At 44.7% G+C, this 22,635-nt stretch overlaps 1 protein-coding gene across 1 annotated transcript; it reads left to right on the forward strand.

Annotated features, from left to right (window-relative positions):
* The first annotated feature begins 500 nt into the window (after nt 1–500).
* On the forward strand, nt 501–3,186 carry LOC109757598 (nuclear intron maturase 1, mitochondrial). The gene has a single exon (XM_020316424.4). It carries the CDS (start codon nt 760–762, stop codon nt 2,869–2,871), a length of 2,112 nt encoding a protein of 703 aa, XP_020172013.1. The 5' UTR covers nt 501–759; the 3' UTR covers nt 2,872–3,186.
* The last annotated feature ends 19,449 nt before the right edge of the window (nt 3,187–22,635 follow it).

A 22,635-nucleotide genomic window follows, 5' to 3' on the forward strand; every position in this document is an offset into this window, starting at 1 on the left:
AACATTTAAGGGGGAACGCTGTCTGCGCACATACAGAGGGGCGGATTTGCCCAATGTTCGTAGATGCTCTTACAAGCCAAAAAGTTCTGCTGTAAAAATCAGATGATCTGGATTTTGGTTTGAAGTTAGATTGGATGGCTGTGGAGACAACCAATCGGTGAAATTATCACCCGACACCAAACCTGGCCATATGGGTCATGCCTCGTAGGCACGGAATTTAGGCCCGACACATGCCCGGCGTGACACGCCATTAAAAAGGTCGGGCTGACCTTCGGCCTACCACGGGACTAGGCAGATCCTGAAAGACAGGCCATAAGGCCGGGCACGACACATACTTTTTGATTGCTTGCCAACACGGCATGTCCAACGCGTAACTATCATTTATCTATACTTTTTAAGTTTGTTGGTATTTTAATTTTAATTTTTCTGTATTTCTTCTTTTTTAGTTTATTATTTTGTATTTTTCTTATTTTTTTAGATTTCCCTGAATTTTCTAAAAACAAACGGCCCAGAAGACCGAGAAACAATTTAGCCCGGCCTGTAGTGCCAGGCCGGCCTTTATAACTGGCATATCGGGCCGATCCCTATGGCCAGGCCTTCAGGCCGACACGGCCATGTGGCAGGACCTTTTTTACAGCCGGGCCGGCCCATGTGGCCAGGTTTGCCCGGCACCTAGCCTAGCCTAGCCTCTCAGGCCACCCGAGTGTGTGTAGTCACAGTCACCGCCCACCACCTGTTCGAACAAAAACCTCCCCTCCCATGCCGCCGCCGCGCGCAGCGCTTCGCCGTCTTCTCCCCGCCACCGGCATCCAACCTATCCGGCGCCGCCCCGCGCCGCCTCCACCAGCCGACCAGAGCCCCCTGCCCGACCCCTACGCTCTCCTCGTCCACGACCCCATCGACCTCCTCTCCTCGCTGTGGCGCCGCGCCTTCGCTCACCCGCCGTCCACCCCTTTCCCCAACCTCTCCGGCTACGCCTCCCGCCTCGACCTCTGGCTCCTCTCCTACCAGCGCGCCTGCGCCCACGCCACCGGCTCCTTCCCGCCGCGCCAGGCCGTCCCGCTCCCCACCCTCCACTCCCTCCTCCGCCTCCGCGCCGCCGCCCTCCGCCGCCACCCCGCCTTCCCTTGGGGCGCCTCCACCCACCTCCTCCTCCGCTCCCCCGCCGACGCCCCCTCCACCGTCCCCGTCTCCCGCCGCAAGCTCACTGCCCGGCTAGCCAACGCCCCGCCCCCCTTCCAGGACCACGTCGTCCAGGAGCTCCTCCTCCTGCTCCTCGAACCCGTCTTCGAGCCCCGATTCTCCCCCAAGTCGCACGCCTTCCGCCCTGGACGCGGGCCCCACACCGCCATCCGCTCCGTTCGCTCCGGCTTTGCCGGCTACCTCTGGTTCATAACTGCAGACCTCACAACCGTGGTCGACGCCTTATCGTCGGACACAATTCTGTCCTGTGTGGAGAGGGCCGTCTCTGATCGCAAGGTGCTGTCTTTACTCAAGTCGGCACTCAACGCCCCAGTCCGGCCCGGGTCTGTGCCACCAAGGGAGAAGGATCTCGATGGGCTAAGCAAGAAGAGGCTAAAAAGGAAGGTGCTCAGGAAGAGCAGGAAGAAGAAGGTGCTTAATGAGGATGAGCCCAAGCCAGACCCTTATTGGCTGAGACTGTTCTTTGGGTTCGCCCCAGAACAGGCGTGTCACGTGCCGGAATATGGGCATTGCGGGATAATTAGTCCATTGCTAGCCAATGTGTGCCTTAACGAGTTGGATTGGTGGATGGAGGAGAGGATTAACGAGTACTTCCGCCCGTCAAGGCATGATTCGATATGGAAGGAGGCGGGCGATGAGGGATGTCATAATCCATCTTGGCCTGAGTTTGTTCCATCAAGTGGGAGGGAGAAGACCAGGAAGATGGATTTCCTTAGATTTGGCTCTCATGTGTTGATTGGGGTCCGGGGGCCGAGGGAGGACGCGGTTGAGATAAGGAGGCAACTAATGGAGTTTTGTGAGAGAACATTTGGTTTGAGGCCAGAGAATTCGTCAGTGGAGATTGAGCACATCACAAGGGGGATTGAATTCTTGGATCATGTCATTGCCCGCCGGGTCATCTACCCAACCTTGCGATATACCGCCAGTGGAGGAAACATTGTGAGTGAGAAGGGTATTGGAACATTGTTATCTGTCACAGCAAGCTTGCAGAGGTGCATAAGGCATTTCAGAAAGCTTGAGCTTGTAAAGGGGGACAGGGATCCTGAGCCATTACCGTGTTCACCAATGCTGTACTCTGGGCAGGCACACACTAATTCTCAGATGAACAAATTTCTTGAGACCATGGCTGATTGGTATAGGTATGCGGACAACCGGAAGAAGATTGTAGGGTTCTGCGCATATGTTATACGCAGCTCTTTGGCAAAGCTTTATGCAGCAAGGTATAGACTAAAATCCCGTGCTAAGGTTTACAAGATTGCATCGCGTGATCTCAGCCGCCCGTTGAGGGAGAGCACAAACAATGATGCACCAGAATACTCTGATCTCTTGAGGATGGGAGTTGTTGATATTATTGAGGGTGTACAATTTGCGCGCATGTCATCAATTCCATCATGTGATTATACAACTTTCCCTAGAAACTGGGTACCTCACCATGAGCTTGTATTGCACGAGTATATCAAACTGCAAGATCCAAAGTTCTTCTGCGAACTTCACAAGACAATCAAACGACGGGAGATAAGTTCACCACAGGATGACGTATCGAAGATGGTGTGGCATTATAAGGTTCATGGTGTTTATGATAATAACAGGGTCTCAAAGAAATTAAATGAATGGAGGAGTAATGATGAAGCTGTCAATGGGGACACACAACTTCTGTTGGATAAGTAGTCCTATATTTCATATCATTTGTAGAGATACTGATGGTATACATCGATTGCACATAAAGCAGATCTCCTGTTTGAACAAAAAACTTTTTTGGACAAATAGTCCTAATTCTGTGTGCGGAATACCAATGGACGATGTATGAACGACCTACTAGCTAAAGATCAAGAACTCGGGCAAATATTTGGATGTTCAACAGTACATGTTTGAACATGTACTACAATACTACACCTAATCTCGAGGTAAACTCATGTGTTGTAACTTTGTGTACTTGTCCTGACATCATTATGAGACATATTATGCCATTCTTTTTCTGTTTGATGTTCTTGCAAACTTATGTTTCTACGGTAGTAAGAATGTGTTATTTGTAGTTACTGTGACACTAGCAAAGCTGGGAATACAATGAAAATTTGCATTTCTAGTTAAGTAGTCAATTTGACAAGTTGATGACACTTATTCAAGCCTTACACAGTTAGACTAACATGCTAGTTTACTCAATATATTAATGATATAAAACTATGGCACATATACTTTTTGTGCTCATAGGTAGACAATAATGGGAGGAAGAGCCATTGTTTTTGAAAGTTTGCTGTTGTTTGGAAGTGACGATGGATAGTTTCATATATGTGATGTTTTTTGTAAATTCTCAAGGCTTGTTCTTAGGATTTGGAAGAACTGATAAAGAGTATAAGCTCATGGGAAATTTTGTTTCGTTCAAAAAAAAGGGCACCAATACTGGTGCTTTTTCTGTTGCAGGATTCCATGTGACATTCAATTTGTCCTATTCCTGTGTTTTTTTTGTGGCCCTTACAGAAGGTAATAAGTTATTTTCTATTAGCTTCTAATGTAAAGAAATATCTACTCCCTCCGTCCCACAATATAAGATCGTTTTTCAAGCTATGTTAGTTTGAAAAACGATCTTATACAAGCTATGTTAGTTTGAAAAACGATCTTATATTGTGGGACGGAGGGAGTAATTAAGAACATATAGTCATCTAATAAATTGACTAGATATGGACTGATTGCTTGTGTCCAACAAGCATTCCAACAAGCATACACTGTTTATCAGAACACTGCTTTCAGGGCCTGTTTGGGTTGTAGGATTTTCACAAGAATTTTGGAGATTTTTGTAGTTAGGATTTTTCTTCCTACAAGAGCCCCTTGGAACAATTAAATGACATTGCAGGAATCCTATGAAATTCCTACGGATCCAGGTCTCTTTGGTCAGAAGGATATTAATAGGAATTTTGAAGGACTGTAATCCTTGGGAAGATTTCGTATGTTGGTGGTCTGTAAGGTTGCATTTCGTAGGAAGTTTTCCTATGCGGTCTTTTCTACTCTATGTCAAAGTAAAAACCATTTGACACATACGTCTTGGAAAAATTGTTCAGGTTTGCCATGGTGTGAATGTGTGATAAAGTCCTATAGTATTCAAGAAGGCATGATGGATGAAACTTTAATCCTGCAATTTTCATGTTCATGCACTTTTTAGGGCCATGCAAATCAAAGAGGCCTGGAATGACCCAGTCCGCACTCCGCAGGAATTTTGGGGCAATCCTAACATGAGGCTAGACCTCATGGAAAACGCCTTTCTGGGTCTTGCATGGACCTTCCATCCGTTCCTCTTTTCAAATTCCGGCTAAATTCCTGTGGAGTATGGAAATGATTGTTTATGCAAATTCCCGTTGTTATTTGCCTTAGGATTCAACAAGGAATCTGATGTTTTTTCTGTTCCAAACAGACATGAGTTTGAGCCAATATAATTTAAGAAATCCAAGGCAAATGAGCAAGTAACGGGTGCAGCGTTTTGGTGCCCAGGCTCATCTGCACCCGGTCAGAAAACAAATCATAAACAATTCAAAAAAAATTGCATGGTAGAAAATTTGTTGCGTGAGGCCTGCTCCAATTTTCAGATCATTTGGACATCTCAATAGCTCTCAGCAAAAAAGACAAATCGGGTCAGAACAGTGCATGAACAATAAACTTTTTTATAGACCCCGAATTTGTCTTCTTTGCTGAGAGCTGCTCAGATGTCCAAACGATTTGAAAATTGGAGCTAACCTCACGCATCAAATTATCTACCATGCAAAAAAAAGGATTTTTTTGAAATTTTCTAGCATTTTTTTTTGAAATTTTTTCCTCAGCATGGGTGCAGATGAGCCCGGGCTCAGAAGTGGATTATCGCAACAACAATTTTTGCTGGCCACACTGGGTTAACTTGAGTGTTTTTATCCTTGTTGAAATTTTATTTGCATACTGTATTTTTGTTAGAAAAAAGAACAAGTCAAAACTTCTTGAAGGCTGTCTAAATTCTAAAGATTCGTTGATACATGGTTCAACTAGAGGAATTATTCTTGTTGAGTGAAGATCACTATCTAATGCTTTTATAAGTAAATAGTACTCTCTCCATTCCAAAATACTTTCATGGTTTTAGTTAGTATTTTGGAACAGAGGGACTAGCAATTATCAAATCAAATCTTAATCCACTGTTTAATGTACTTGTCACATTTTGCAAACTTGAGACTTTGACATAAAATGTGACTTTTCAACATGAATGCAAGTGTGCAGGTAGTTTCCGTTTGTTTGCTTTTTGACTAACTTTAGTTATCTCTGTTGATCTCCTCCACCACTTTGGAAACTCGTCTTTGACCAAAATACTGTAGGGGAAGCCCCTATGGTGTTAATTTTACATTAAAGAAAAGAAAAAGTTTCATGATGTTCAAGGTCTACATGGCTAGACCAAGATATAAGAAAACAAAAGGCAACAAGCTAAACTACGAAAACAGTTGACCTGAATGTCACTTGGAAAATGCACTTTCCAGCGGGTAAAAGAGGGCTGGTCTCTACAAATGAAATCCTTGCACTCCTTCCAGATATTCCATGCATCGCAGATATTAACCTCCATGAAGGATGGTCAACGTATTGTCGAAACTTACTATTTTCTTTTAGCATGTCTAGATTGGTTAAAACTTAATATGGACAAGGTCACAATGATTCGTTCGTTGTTACACAATCATATTCATGGTAGCAATTTGAATGGTATTAATTATGTGTCACATAACCCACATATTTTGTTGCACTCATTGTTGTTCATAGTTTAAATTAGGCCAGTTAAACCACACCCAGTAAAGATCAATAGAGAGAGTACTACTAATTCTGTATCATATCGATTTTAGTTTTATGTGGATTGTATGATTTGTTTGTCTCTGCATCAGGCCTGTAATTTATGGTCCATCAAGTGAATGTTATGTCTAAGCATATATACTGTAAAGCCTTTTCCTGTTGGGAAGTGTGAACATTTACTCATTTAGGCTATGAGAACTTTTGATATACTACTATGGTATGTCACTGTTGATCTACAAAGCCAGGTTCTTGCAGCCTCCAGTTTTAGCATCTGAACTGATCATATCGATATTAGTTCTATGTCGGATGTGTCGGTTTAAGACCAGCATGGTCAATAACCAACTCAGGCCAAATTAAGTTTTTTTATAGTGCTTACAGTAATCAAACTAAGCCGCAAATTCAAGTGTGGCAAGCACGATTTAATATCTATATTTGTCAGGGAAGTTCCAGGAGTTCGAAGTATTTCAAAATTTCTCTCGTTTGAAAGTCCTGGTAGTTTAGTCGACCAAACTTACATGGGTAATTAAAATAAACATTGAAAAACTGATACTATTACGGCAGTTTGATGTCATCCGTGATGTCCATATGCCCATTTCATACCCACGGTCGACAGTACATTGAGAAAGTTGATACTTTTACAGCAGTGTGATACATTACATGTATCGTATGGCTTGTTTTGTGTGACTTCTGTAGATTACAGTGGGCTACGTTTTATGCCCCCACCACCCAGACTTAAAAAAGCCCATGATCTTTATGTGAAAAATGTATAGCCTATGTTTTATTTTCAAACATACTAGATGCACCAAATGGTCCATTATCAGCCTGGTGTGGTACAAATTTCGAAACATGCTAGATGCTCCTGCCTTCTGAGTCAACATTATATAGCATCCTTTTCCAGTCCCAGCATGGAGGGTTTTAATCAATTTTCTGCGCATGTTCCCAGGAATGATGTATGTGCCTCTCATTTCCTTCATTATTTGGCATCGGGCACACCAGTGAAGTTGAATGTTTGGCGGCGAGAACGCATACATATATTCTTCCATTGTGATTATGCTCCTATAATTTTATACCAAGGAATAAAATGATCCATATTAATTATCTGAAAATATAGCAGAAAAGTCATTTCATTTGTTTACACATCCCAAGCCTTGAAACCCCTCTATTATGGCTTCATTTGGGACTACACTGTTTGTTTCTGTATGCATGGGACCATGTAGCAAATCAAATGCATGTTGGACCTGTGTTGGTGTTCTCCCAACCACATAATCCCTCAATGGCCTACATCAACTTGATGGTGGGGTGGGGGTGGGGGGTGGGGTTTCTTCTGTCAATACCAAGCAGTACCACCAACGGAATGATTTTATTGGGCTACCCCTTTCCTTTAGTGGGTCATTTCGCGACGAACAGTGTGGTGAGGACCATTTTTTCTTGTTGCGCAGGGTCACCATCTTGCGGTACACAGTTCTTGCTGGTTGGAGGGTTGCAATTATTTTCTGTTACTCTGATCTGTCATCGTGGAAACTGCTTTCGCCGGGGACGGTTAGCATGAGCAATATCACAGACCTGGAGTACACTCTTGTGAAATTCTGCAACCTCTCATTTACATACACTTTCCGGTGCAAACGGTTAGCGTTCAGGTGTGGCATGGGCAGCTGGAGTGTCTCCATCTTGCAAGCAAGACAAGATGGTTTTACTCGGGAAACTAACTCATTTTCTGCTTTTTCTGCAACGCAGTTTCTGCGGTGTCACTGTCCACAAAGCCTCGTTGATTCGTGAAACTCAGGAATAGGAAAAATATAGGAATGGAGCGACATGCAATCTCGGATTAGCATGGGCATTTGATTGTGCCCGGAAAAGAAAACGTGAGTAGAAATCTTTTACATGAGTTTGGAAATAGATGGAAATTCTCCTATGAAACCGGTACAAATTAATCCTAAGGAATCAGTCATATGGTTTGCAATCCTACGAATCTGACAACGCACACAGAAAATATTTTTGGAAGGATTGGAATCTTCTAGAGTTCCTTCAGGAATCCTCCGGATCAAAGAGGCCCTCCTGATATTTTGCTTTCAGGATGCGGCGTCCATCACCCCGGCCAAAGTTGACATCGCCGGCTCGCCATCAGGCCATTAACCATCTGAACAGGGTCCTGGTTAGAAGTTGGCAAGCATTTTCCACATAGCCGGAGCACGCCTGCCCTCGGTTACGTAGCATGTGTACGTTCGATGGCCTCTCACGATTTCGTCCCCGCCCAAACCTCTCAGCCATCGGGACAACGACCGCCCTCGCGAAGCTTATCGCACCGGCTCGGTTCCTTGTTCCGTATCGTACGTGACGCACGACACGAGCGAGGTAGTGTTCCCTATCCTGCCCTGCGTCATGTATTTTAGCACCATATTCCCTATCTATCTATCCATCCCTTTGTGCTCTACCGCCGCTGGCTCTCACCCGGCCGAATCCTTTGCGCCGAGGCGGTGCCGCGGGCGGGCGGCTCGGTCCTTTTCGAGCTCCATGCCATGGTGTGAATAAAATAAAGAATAAAAAAGTTGCGTTTGTTCTGAAGAATATAGATGGAATATAATATATTCCCCGTGTGCGTGAGAGAGAAAAAAAGGTCTCTGCTCGCCCCTCATCCATCCCTTGTCCTTTTGATGACAGCACTGGGATTGATTCCCCAGCGGAGCCTCGGTCCACTGGGCCGATAGATCGATCATGCATGCTATCCTCTGCACCCAAATCGCCGGTGAATCGCGAAAAGGTTAATCTTGAACAGCTTCTCTCTCGGCGCTACTGGAGATCGAGGAACGGAAGTATTTAGTTAGTACTATCCTTTAGATAGATTTAGCCATTCGGCGCTTGAGATTATATTAGATTAGGGTTTGTCAGGTGAGAGAGACACAAACAAATCCGAGTGGATGGGTGGGTGGGTGGGCGGGCTGCGCGCCGCACGCCCACCGAAATCTTGTGCCCAAATAATTTCCTAGTCCTTCCCTGTATGTTTTCTTTTTGACCGACGCCTTCTCTCTTCTCTGTGAGTGGTTGAAACATTCGTGTCGCTGATCAGACGAATTTGATCGCCATTCTTCATGTTGATCAGGATGTGTCCGTGCTTCTGTTTGGCAGTGGGAAATGACGAGCGGAAACGAGTCTCGGCCGTTGTTGAACCGGGGGAATTGATCTGACCGGCAGTTGGGTTGATGCGCGGAGCTTGAACATTACTAGTAGCGTCGTTGATCAGACGAAGTTGATCGTCATTCTTCGTGTTGATCAGGACGTGGGCGACAGTGCTGCCCTTCTTTTTTTGGTTTTAAAAAGATGACGAGCGGAAACGAGCCTCGGCGGTTCTTGAACGGGAGAAATTGACCGGACCGGCAGTGTATAGAATACTCCATGTCCTTTTCCGTTTCAAATTGTCTCCAAAGCCATTGACCAAATTTATTATTAGTAGCACGGTAACATCACGAGCTCGTAAAGGGCACGCTTCCGTCTCACTCACAGGCCTCAAAACAAAACTCGGTCACGTCCTGGACTCAGGCTTTTATTTTATTTTATTTTATTTTCTCAATCAAAGGTAGGAAAAGCTCTGGAAAACAGAAAGTTGGGTTGGCCTTTTGCTCAAGGAAAAAAAAAGAAGCAAACGAAAGGGAAGATGCTCACGTACGCACGCAGACGTTAATTCGCGCACGCTTTTCTTTCCGTGAGGTCACGTGCGTCAGCTCTGAGCGGCCCCAGGGCCGGAGATCGCCTGCGGTCGTGCATTTTGTAGCCTTCTCTGCGGCGGCGTCGCACGTGAAGCCACATCGCTCCGAAGTGGCATACGACAAAACGAACTGGGTAAAATAGAATAGAATAGAATAGTCGTTGGGCGCAGTGAGAACTTCTCCGTTGATGCTGCTTGGGATAATCCGTGGACGGGGACGGGGTGGATACGACGATGCCGACCTGGGCGAGCGAGCCGTCGAGCGCAAATGATGTCTCTGCGTCGGATGCGCGTGCTGGGCTATGGGGTGGACGGCGGAACAATTCTCCGGCTTCCCAAATGGTGCTTTAGAGCAACTTCGACGTGTCTGATCCAATTGTTCACGCGTGTCTGTTAAACGCGACGACCCAAATAGACACGAATCCGCTATTTGTCCGCCGCGCGATCCATGTGCGGCTCAAATTTAGGCTACATTTGTGTCGTGCGGACAGAAAACAGACGCGCGTGCGCTATTTGTCCACCGCGCGACGCATGTGCGGCTCAAATTTGGGCCGCATTTGTGTCGGCGCGGACAGAAAACGAATGTGCGTGATGCCCACCCTTGTCTTCCGTTGGCCCGCCAATCGGCGACACATTGCCATTCCATCTTTCTTTCATCGGCAGCTAGCACACCCGGCCGCCCCCTCCCCCTCGGCGTCGCCGCCAGCCGGCCACACCCACGTGCCTCCTCTCGCAACACGCCACCTTCCAACGCAGCCGCCACCACCGCCCTCGCCCCACCGCCGCCGCAGCTCCCCAACGTCGCCGCCCCCACCCCTGCCTGTAGCACCCAAGTCCGGCCGCCACTCTGGATGCCGACAGGCCTGCTACCTGGTCCAGGGAGAGGCGCGAGGCTCTTCACCGGCCAGCTTCTTCCACAACGCCCGCAAGTTGTTCGAAGGTTTGCCCGCAAGGTACAGATGGACTCCGGTGACGAGTTCTTTTTCCACAATTTTATTTGCGACTCGGATGAATCTTCATCCTATGATGATGAGTTTCTGGCTGTTGTGTTGGTCGTCCATGACCACCTTAGTAGGCAGCGGCCGATATTCAAGGGCTCGATCCTAGGGCACACTCCGACGTTACACCGCAACCCAAAGAGCGGTCATTTCCTACTCTGGAAGGACTACTTCGAGTCCCCCAACCTGCTCTTCAAACACCACCTATTCCGGCGCTGTTTCCGTATGGCTAGACATGTGTTCAACCATATCCGAGAGGGGGTGGTGGGGTACGATAAGTATTTCGAGTGCAAGGAGGATGCCCTGGGAAAGATTGGCTTCTCCTCTTATCAGAAATGCACTGCAGCTATTCTGATGCTTGCATACGGAGTTCCTCGTGATCTCATTGATGAGTATGTCCGAATGAGCGAGTCCACGTGGCTAGAGTCCATGTATAGGTTCTGCAAGGCTGTGGTAGCCGTGTTTGGTCCGGAGTACTTGAGAGAGCCAAATGCTGAAGATACAACCTGGTTGTTGGCGATCAATGCCAGCAAGGACTTTTCGGGGATGCTTGGTAGCATAGATTGTATGCACTGGGAGTTGATGAACCGCCCTTCTGCTTGGCAGGGGTAGTATAGGGGCCATGTCAAAGCTTTGCACTGTCATACTCGAGGCGGTGGCTTCACAAGACCTTTGGATTTGACACTCTTTTTTCGGCATGGCTGGATCTCACAACGACATCAACGTGCTTCAATGCTCTCCGATTTTTGCAAGGCGTACAGAAGGCAACTGCCCGGAGGTCAATGTTGAGATCAATGGCCACCACCACAACAAAGGATACTACGTAGCTGACGGTATCTATCCTCAGTGGACTACTCTTGTGAAGACAATCCCCTACCCTGTAGGAGAGAAGAGGAAGAGATTTGCCCAAGAGCAAAAGAGTACTACGAAAGATGTCCAGCGTGCCTTTGGTGTTCTTTAATTCGATGGGGCGTTGTTTGGTATCCTGCTAGAACTTGGAGCATCAAGAAGTTGTGAGAGGTGATGACTCCTTGTGTGATCATGCACAATATGATCGTAGAGGATGAGCGCCCAGAACGTATCTATGACCAAGGGTTTCAGTTTCAAGGTGAAAATATTGTGCTTAAGTATGGAGGAGCGGCAATGTTTGCACAGTTCACCGCATTTCATCATCAAATGCGTGATTGGCAAACTCACGTTCAACTGAAAGACGATTTGGTTGAGCATATGTGGGCTAACGTTGGCAACCAATAGATGTATGGGCTATCTTTCTTTAAATGTATTTGAGATAATTTAATTTTTATCTGGCTTGTAAACTATGAGATATTTATTTGGTTGTAAAACTATGAGATATTTGTATTTTGTTTCAATTATGTGAACTAGGACCAAATTTTTGTATGTTTGCGAAAAGAGCAAAAAATGGACGCAGTCCAGCCGTGAGGATGAAAATGCATCCGCGCGTTGGGCGCACGGCCGACCCAAACGCAGAAGGGGGCGGACGAGCTGACCCAAAAGGACAAAAGGCAGACAACACGCGCGTCCATTTGGGTCGGCACATTGGAGTTGCTCTTAACCCCCCTCCCAACGCCTGTGCGGATGCTCCGATCACCGATCCTTAAAAAATATCCAACCCGGACGGTCGCCTCAAATTGATCTCAAATGACCGGGCTACCTGGCATCCCTCATATCCAGCCCAAATATAGGGCGGATATAGGGATGCCCGGGCGCGTCCGCCACGTTGGACCCGATAGACCTACCCATCACAAATTGCATCAAATTCATCCCTCGACCTACCGGATCTATTTGTTCTCTCCTCTCTTCTTCCTCATCCACGTCAAACGTCTCACAACTCTGTCGCCACCCTAGTTCCGCAGCCCTTCTGAGCCTCAGCACCGCTAGCACCAGCACAACAGTCCTCTCTCCCATGCTCGCCACCGCGGACATCGTCCCTGGCCTGGACGCCATCGCGGTATGTCCGGCAACTATCTGGCTGCCCCTTGCGCTCTATGTGTTCGACACATTGTCCAACCCATTTTTTGTGATTTATTCTCGCGGAAAGCGATGAATTCTGATGCTTCATCGTACGAGGAATATGGACCGACGGAGTTTGATAAAATGATTGAAGATGAGTTCTTCGATCCGTCGGATTCAGATGAAGAAGTGGACATGATCATGTCATGAGCATGCAAGAGGAAATGGACCGGAAGGTGGAGCATGAACTTCAATGGCTCAATCAAAGGAAGAAGAGTGATCAATCGGGATAGGGTCTCCGGAGCACGGCTACTACACAAGGACTGCTTTGCTTCGGACCCAACTTTCCCGGATGATCCATGGCCTCATTGCCGTTTTCATATGCGCAAACCATTGTCTTTACACATTGTGGAGGGAGTGGAGGCACACGATGACTACTTCAAGGTTAGGGGGATTGCTGCGGCCAACTTCCTTTCTCTGCTAAGAAGAAATGGATGGCTACTCTGAGGATGCTTGCACTTGGTACTGCTGCAGATGTCGTTGGTGAGATGGTCCGGATGGGGGAGAGCACATGCCTGAAGACTACTGTCAGGTTTGCCCGCGCCTGGTGCATGTGTTTGAAGCAGAGTATCTGAGAGAACCAAATGTGCAGGACACAGTAAAATTGTTGGCTATTGGAGAGGCTAGAGGATTTACATGAATGCTCAGATCAATTGATTGCAGGCATTGGCAATGGAAGAACTGCCCCAAAGGTTTGCGGGGAATGTATCAAGGTCACACCGAAGAGGCCACCATCATATTGGAAGTAGTGGCATCAAATGACTTATGGATTTGGCATGCTTTATCTGGAATGTCGGGTTCCCACAACGACATCAACGTGCTTCAACAGTCTCCTGTGTTCAAGAGGCTTTGTAATAGGGAATCGCCGCCGCGCAACTACATTGTCAATGGTCGTGACTACTGTAGGGAAAAGTAGTAGAAAACAAACAAATCATCCTACGATTAAACCAGGAACACTATGAAGATGCATTAACGGTTTAGATCTTGTTACCAACTCCGAGTTGCAGTGGAAGAAGAGTCGGTGTAGATTGTACTTGAAGTCCCTCGAACCATTCATGAAGATCCCTCGAACCGAAGACCGAAAGCACGACCTCTCACTCCACTAACACTCAACAGACAGTGATTCCCTTAAGATTGTGACCCTCTAGATTTGGTAAAAGATAGACATGAACGAAACTCCCTTTCGTTCAATGACCAATTGTGGAACCATGGTCATCCATAGTGATCTCTATGAATACATGAATGATATTCGAGTGAATATTTGGTTATCATGTGCTATTCCCTTTGATCCGTGATACTTTACAAAACCTGAGGTGAGATATATAGGTATCCTCTTGAGTCATTCTCATGCTCACTATACCAGTCTCCTCGTTACCGGTTTAGTTCTTCTTTCTCGTTGACATGTTCCGACATCCCTGTGACCTAGTCACCAGTGCCTGGCCAGGCGATGATGGATGTTGTCACACCGAGAGGGCCCTAAGAATATCTCTCCATCGTCGGAGGAGCAAATTCCACTCTTAAGCTATCTAGCCCCTTATCAAACTTTCCGATGTACCTGTAAGTTGTCGTTATGATCACTGTGTTAGAGATGATGTTTGAGCAACCCCAAAGTTCATCATACGGTAAGAATTGACTATGATACTATCATGGTCTATGAAAATAAATCACAGGTTAACACTCCGTGTTATAAAATTGACTTCTGACGATATTATCTCAAAGTATAACAGACAAGTTTGGGTCGATTCAATATGATCGTTCTTTTAATGTCATACTCTCAAAGTTGTCTTGGGGTTATAGTTACACTTAATGATATCCCAAGATCCAGAAAACATGATCACAAACAACAATTGAGCTAGTCTGATAACCCACAAGTATAGGGGATCCAAATTTATAGATTCGACACAAGGGGAGCCAAATAATATTTGTAAGTATTAGCAGTTGAGTTATCAATTCAACCACACCTGGAGATTAAATATCTGCAGCAAAGTGATCAGTAGCACAATAGTATGATAGTTTGATAGCAGTGATAACAGTAGTAGTAACGGTAATAGTGGTAGCAATAGTTTTGTGGCAGTTGTAACAGTAGCAGCTACAGTAGTAGCCTAGCAAAAACAATATGTGAAAAACTCGTAGGCATTGGATCGGTGATTTCGTTGGATGATATTCATCATATAACAATTATAACCTAGGGCGACACAGAACTAGCTCCAGTTCATAAATATAATGTAGGCATGTATTCCGTAAATAGTCATGCGTGCTTATGGAAAAGAACTTGCATGACATCTTTTGTCCTACTCTCCCATGGCAGCGGGGTCCATAAGGAAACTAAGGGATATTAAGGCCTCCTTTTAATAGAGAACCGGAACAAAGCATTAACACATAGTGAATACATGAACTCCTCAAACTATGGCCATCACCAGAAAGTATCCCAATTACTGTCACCTTGGGGTTTACGGATCATAACACGTAACAGGTGCATATGACTTGCAAGATCGGATCAAGAACATAGATATAATGGTGAAAACATAAACGATTCAGATCTGAAATCATGGCACTCGGGCCCTAGTGACAAGAATTAAGCATAGCAAAGTCATAGCAACATCAATCTCAGAACATAGTGGATACTAGGGATCAAGCCCTAACAAAACTAACTCGATTACATGATGAATCTCATCCAACCCACCACCGTCCAGCAAACCTACGAAGGAATTACTCACTCCCGGCGGTGAGCATCATGAAATTGGTGCTGAAGAATGGTTGATGATGTCGAAGACCGAAGATTTCCCTCTCCCGAGCCCCGAACGGGCTCCAGATCTGGCCTCCCGATGAAGAACATGAGGTGGCGGCAGCTCCGTATCGTGAAACGCGATGAAACTTCCTCTCTTTTTTTCTCCAAAAATAGGATTTTATAGAGTTGGGATTAGGGTCAGTGGAGCCTTGTGGGCCCCACTACCCACCAGGACACGCCAGAGGGGGGTGGCGCGCCCTGGTGCCTAGTGGGCAGCTGGGGCCCCCTCCAGTGGGTTTTGGTTCCAGAAATTATTATATATTTCAAAATAATTCTCCAAAAAGTTTCGTCCAATTCCGAGAACGTTTATTTCTGCACAAAAAACAACACCATGGTAGTTTTGCTAAAAATAACGTTAGTCGGGGTTAGTTTCATTCAAATTATATAAATTAGAGTCCAAAACAAGAGCAAAAGCGTTAGGAAAAGTAGATACAATGGAGACGTATCAACTCCCCCAAGCTTAACCCATTGCTTGTCCTCAAGCAATTCAGTTGACAAACTGAAAGTGACAAAGAAAAACTTTTACGAACTCTTTTGTTCTTGTGTTTATACATATGCTTAATTAATACCCAGGTTTTCAGCAAAGATCATAACTAACCATGTAGATGATAACTCTTAAAAATTATATTCACTCATATCAATGGCATAATCAACTAGCGAGCAATAATAGAATATCTCAAATGCCAACACTTTGTCAAAACTATCATGATATAATATGACAATAGTGGTATCTCGCTAGCCCTTTCTGAGACCGCAAAACATAAATGCAGAGCACCTCCAAAGTTCAAGCAGCGACTAGACATTGTAATTCATGGTAGAAGAGATCCAGTCATGATGCATTCAACATGAACTATACACAATGCATGAGGATGACAATAGTGCTCTTAGGACTGGTGCCTGTTTGAGAAGGTGATGACTCAATAATAGAAGAAAAATAACATAAAAGTAAATAGATAGGCCCTTCGCAGAGGGAAGCAAGGATTTTCAGAGGTGCCAGTGCTCGAAGCTTAAATCAGAGATAAATATACTTTTGGGAGGTATACCTTTCCTTTCAATGTTATGACCAAGAGTTTTCAATATCTTCCATGCTAAACAAATTAGCGGCGGTTCCCAAGCGGTAAAAGTAAAGTTTACTCCCCCTCCACCAACAAACAGAAGCCATGGCTAGCTGAATGGGTGCCCTCCATACTGCTACTTCTTGAGCTTGCGTTGATTTTTCCCTTGAAGAGGAAATGGTGATGCAGCAAAGTAGAGATAAGTATTTCCCTCAGTTAAGAACCAAGGTATCAATCCAGTAGGAGGCACAAGCAAGTCTCCAATCTATGCACCTGCACAAACTAACAAACACTTGCACTCAATGCGAAAAAGGGGTATCAATCCCTTCACGGTCTCGAACAAGAGTGAGATCTAATAGAGATAGGTATAAACCATAAATAAAAAGGCAAACTAAAATAAATCTAAATAAATTGCAGCAAGGTATTTTTTTGGGTTTTTTGGTAATAGATATGAAAATATATGATGGAAAATGGACCCGGGGGCCATAGGTTTCACTAGAGGCTTCTCTCTTGAAGATAGCATACGGTGGGTGAACAAATTAGTGTTGAGCAATTGATAGAAAAGCGCAAAGTTATGACGATATCTAAGGCAATGATCATGAATATAGGCATCACGTCCGTGAAAAGTAGACCGACTCCTGCCTGCATCTACTACTATTATTCCACACATCGACCACTATCCAACATGCATCTAGAGTATTAAGTTCATAAGAACGGAGTAACGCCTTAAGTAAGAGACATGATGTAGAGGGATAAACTCAAGCAATATGATGAAAACCCCATCTTTTTATCCTTGATGGCAACAATACAATACGTGGCTCGCTACCCCTACTATGTCACTGGGTGAGGACACCGCAAGATTGAACCCAAAACTAAGCACCTCTCCCATTGCAAGAAAAACCAATCTAGTTGGCCAAACCAAACCGATAGTTCGAAGAGAAATACAAAGATTTCTTAATCATGCATAAAAGAGTTCAGAGAAGACTCAAATAATATTCATAGATAATCTGATCACAATCCACAATTCATCGATCTCAACAAACACACCGCAAAAAAGCATTACATCGAATAGATCTCCAAGAACATCAAGGAGAACATTGTATTGAAGATCAAAGAGAGAGAGGCCCTCCGTGATCGAATCCGTAGGTCTGTGGTAAACCACTCACAAATCATTGGAAGGGCGGAAAGGTTGATGTAGAGGCCCTCCATGATCGAATCCCCCTCCGGCAGATCGCCAGAAAAGGCCCGAAGATGGGATCTCACGGGAATAGAGGCTTGCGGCAGCGGAAAAGTATTTTAGTGGACGCTTCTGGTGGTTTGAGAATATTTGAGAATTTATAGTGCAAGAATTAGGGTTAGGAGAACCCCGAGGGGCCCACAAGCCCTCAGGGCGCGCCTGGCAGGCTTGTGGCCTCCTGAGCCATACCCTCACCCCCTCTCCAAGCTCCGTGGATGTCTTCTGGTCCAAGAAAAATCATCGTAAAGTTTTATTCCGTTTGGACTTCGTTTGATATTCCTTTTCTGTAAAACTCAAAAAACAAGGAAAAAAATGGAAACAGGCATAGGGCTCTAGGTATATAGATTAGTCCCAAAAATAATATAAAATAGCATATTAATTCATGTAAAACATCCAAAACAGATAATATAATAGCATGGAACAATCAAAAGTTATAGATACGTTGGAGACGTATCAAGCATCCCCAAGCTTAATTCCTGCTCGTCCTCGAGTAGGTAAATGATAAAAACAGAAATTTTGATGTGGAATGCTACATAACATATTTATCAATGTAATCTTCTTTATTGTGGCATGAATATTCAGATCCATAAGATTCAAAACAAAAGTTTAATATTGACATAGAAACAATAATACTTCAAGCATACTAAAAAAGCAATCATGTCTTCTCAAAATAACATGGCCAAGGAAAGTTATCCCTACAAAATCGTATAGTCTGGCTGTGCTCCATCTTCATCACACAAAGTATTTCATCATGCACAACCCCGATGACAAGACGAGCAATTGTTTCATACTTTTGATGTTCTCAAACTTTTTCAACTTTCACGCAATACATGAGCGTGAGCCATGGAATAGCACTATGGGTGGAATAGAATACGGTGGTTGTGGAGAAGACAAAAAGAAGGAGAAAGTCTTACATCAACTAGGCAAGTTAATGGGCTATGGAGATGCCCATCACTTGATATTAATGCAAGTGAGTAGGGTTTGCCATGCAACGGATGCACTAGAGCTATAAGTGTATGAAAGCTCAAAAAGAAACCAAGTGGGTGTGCATCCAACTTGCTTGCTCACGAAGACCTAGCGCAATTTGAGGAAGCCCATCATTGGAATATACAAGCCAAGTTCTATAATGAAAAATTCCCACTAGTATATGAAAGTGACAAAATAGGAGACTCTCTATCATGAAGATCATGGTGCTACTTTGAAGCACAAGTGTGGAAAAAGGGTAGTAACATTGTCCCTTCTCTCTTTCCTCTTTTTTTATGTTTGGGCTTCTTTGGCCTATTTTATATTTTTTTGTAAAGTCCGGAGACTCATCCCAACTTGTGAGGGAATCATAGCTTCCATCATCCTTTCCTCACATGGGACAATGCTCTAATAATGATGATCATCACACTTTTATTTACTTACAACTCCAAAATTACAACTCGATACTATAACAAGATATGAATCTATATGAATGCCACCGGCGGTGTACCGGGATGTGCTATGATCAAGAGTGACATGTATAAAAAATATGAACGGTGGCCTTGCCACAAATACTATGCCAACTACATGATCATGCAAAGCAACATGACAATAATGGTGCATGTCATAATAAACGGAACGGTGGAAGTTGCATGGAAATATATCTAGGAATGGCTATGGAAATGCCATAATAGGTAGGTATGACGGCTGTTTTTAGGAAGGATATATGGTGGGTTTAATGCACCGGTGAAAGTTGCGTGGTACTAGAGAGGCTAGCAATGGTGGAAGGGTGAGAGTGCATATAATCCATGGACTCAACATTAATCATAAAGAACTCACATACTTATTTCAAAAAATTATTAGCCATCGAAACAAAAGTACCACACGCATGCTCCTAGGGGGATAGATTGGTAGGAAAAGACCATCGCTCGTCCCCGATCGCCACTCATAAGGAATACAATCAAAAACTAAATCATGCCCCGACTTCATCACATAATGTTTCACCATACGTGCATGCTACGGGAATCACAAACTTTAACACAAGTATTTCTACCAATCCACAATTACTCACTAGCATGACTCTAATATCACCATCTTTATATCTCAAAACAAATGCAAGGAGTCAAACTTCTCATCTATTCAATGCTCTTTATATGAAAGAGGCCCTCCGGCCACACACGCTCGGCAAAATGAGGTCGTGTGCGACGGGTGATGTCTACTATGCAACTTTATTCTTGTAGATTCGTGTTGGGCCTCCAAGCATAGAGTTTTGTTGGACAGTAGCAATTTTCCCTCAAGTGGATGACCTAAGGTTTATCAATCCATGGGAGGCGTAGGATGAAGATGGTCTCTCTCAAACAACCCTGCAACCAAATACTAGAAAACTCTTGTGTCCCCAACACACCCAATACGATGGAAAATTGTATAGGTGCACTAGTTCAGCGAAGAGATGGTGATAAAAGTGTAATATGGATGGTAGAAATATATTTTTATAATCTGAATAAATAAAAATAGCAAGGTAGCAATTGATAAAGCGGAGCACAAACGGTATCGCAATGCTTGAAAATGAGGCCTAGGGTCTGTACTTTCGCTAGTGCAATCTCTCAACAATGCTAATATAATTGGATCATATAAACATCCCTCACGTGCGATGAAGAATCACTCCAAAGTTCTTATCTAGCGGAGAACATAAGAATAAATTGTTTGTAGGGTAAGAAACCACCTCAAAGCTATTCTTTCCGATCGATCCATCCAAGAGTTCGTACTAAAATAACACCAAAGCAAATTCAGATTCGTAATATTCAATCCAACACAAAGAACCTCAAAGAGTGCCCCAAGATTTCTACCGAAGAAACAAAGACAAGAACGTGCATCAACCCCTATGCATAGGTTAACCCAATGTCACCTCGGGAATCCGCGAGTTGAGTGCCAAAACATATATCAAGCGAATCAATACGATACCCCATTGTCACCACGTGTATTCATAGCAAGAATACATCAAGTTCTCAAATCCATAAAAGTATTCAATCCGATAAAACGAAATCTCAAAGGGAAAACTCAATTCATTAGAAGATAGAGAGGGGAAAACACCATATGATCCGACTATATTAACAAAGCCCGCGATACATCAAGATCGTGACATCTCAAGAACACGAGAGAGAGAGAGAGAGAGAGATTAAACACATAGCTACTGGTACAAACCCTCAACCCCAAGGGTGGACTACTCCCTCCTCATCATGGTGGCCGCTGGGATGATGAAGATGGCCACCGGTAATGATCTCCCCCTCCGGCAGGGTGCCGGAACGGGGTCTAGATTGGTTTTTGTGGATACAGAGGCTTGCGGTGGTGGAACTTCTGATCTAGGGTTACCCCTAGGGTTTTTGGAATATTCGGGATTTTATAGGGGAAAGAGGGGGTGCGGGATCCCACCGAGGTGGGCACAACCCACCTGGGTGCGCCTGGCCCCCCAGACGCGCCCTGGTGGGTTGTGCCCCCGTCGGGGCACCCCCCGGGTGCTGCTCTGGCCCATTGGGAGTCTTCTGGTCCATAAAAAATCCACAAAAAGTTTTATGGTGTTTGGACTCCATTTGATATTGATTTCCTGCGATGTAAAAGACAAGCAAAAAACAACAACTGGCACTGGGCACTGGGTCAATAGGTTAGTCCCAAAAAATGATATAAAGTTGATATAAAATGATTATAAAACATCCAAAAATGATAATATAACAACATGAATACTTCATAAATTATAGATACGTTGGAGACGTATCAACATCCCCAAGCTTAATTCCTACTCGTCCTCGAGTAGGTAAATGATAAAAGAAATAATTTATGAAGTGTGAATGCTAGCAAAGTGCATAAGTTTGATCAATGATAATTTCAATCACTTATCCTAGCATCATGAAAACAACTCTTTCTTATAAAATTTCTCATGTTTAAAGTAGCAACCAATTCACATGTCAAGGTTCAAACAATGAATTCTCTTGAAACTCAACAACCTATGTTCTCAGTCACCAAGCAATTGCAATTCAACTTATTCAACAGAGTCTAAGTAAGAGCTCCACATACTCAACCATCATATAGTCTTCTATGATTGCTAACACTCACCGCATACACATGAGAAAAACGTTTCAACCGGACACATAGAAAGATAGGGGCTTATAATTTCGCCTCCCAACGTATTCACCTCAAGGGTGATGTCAACAATAATAACTCATGGCACCCATATCCAACTGGATATATGTGCCTAGATCTTTCCTCACCACATGATGCTTGCCAAAAGAGAAAAATAAAAAGGAATAGAGAGAAAAACTTTACTCTTGCATGAAAGTAAATACATAAAAGTAAAAGATAGGCCCTTCGCAGAGGGAAGCAGAGGTTGCCATGCGCTTTTTGTTTGTATGCTCAACCCCTTTGTCGGAGTAAATGGCCACGGGTAGCCTAACCGACTCCCCCTAGCTCTTCAAAAATTATCAAGCCATTCAAGCCTTCAAGCATACGAAGCATAGGGCCGCCTTCCCCCGGCCGCCTATCCCCAGGGCCGACTTCCCGAAGGCGACCCAGTCAGAAACCTTCCCCAAGAAAGCTACTAGATGTCCGACTCCAGGAAGCCGGCCCCAAGAGGACCGACTCCCAGAAGCCGGCCTTGAAGAATGCCGACTCCCAGAAGCCGGCCAAGACCGCACCCACCAAGACTGCGTCCACATAACGGTGATAAGACGGGACGTGGCTGCAGTGCGGCCCACTACCCCCGAATCCCGGAGCCGGCATGGCCACAGGGCGCCGTACGGATCAGCCATCTCCCGTCCGGCGCGGCACTGTAGCCATGTTGACCTCGACGTCACCCACGACAGATGCCAGTACGGCCCGCGGGT

This window comes from Aegilops tauschii, chromosome 7, assembly GCF_002575655.3.
Source record: "Aegilops tauschii subsp. strangulata cultivar AL8/78 chromosome 7, Aet v6.0, whole genome shotgun sequence".
NCBI lineage: Eukaryota > Viridiplantae > Streptophyta > Magnoliopsida > Poales > Poaceae > Aegilops > Aegilops tauschii.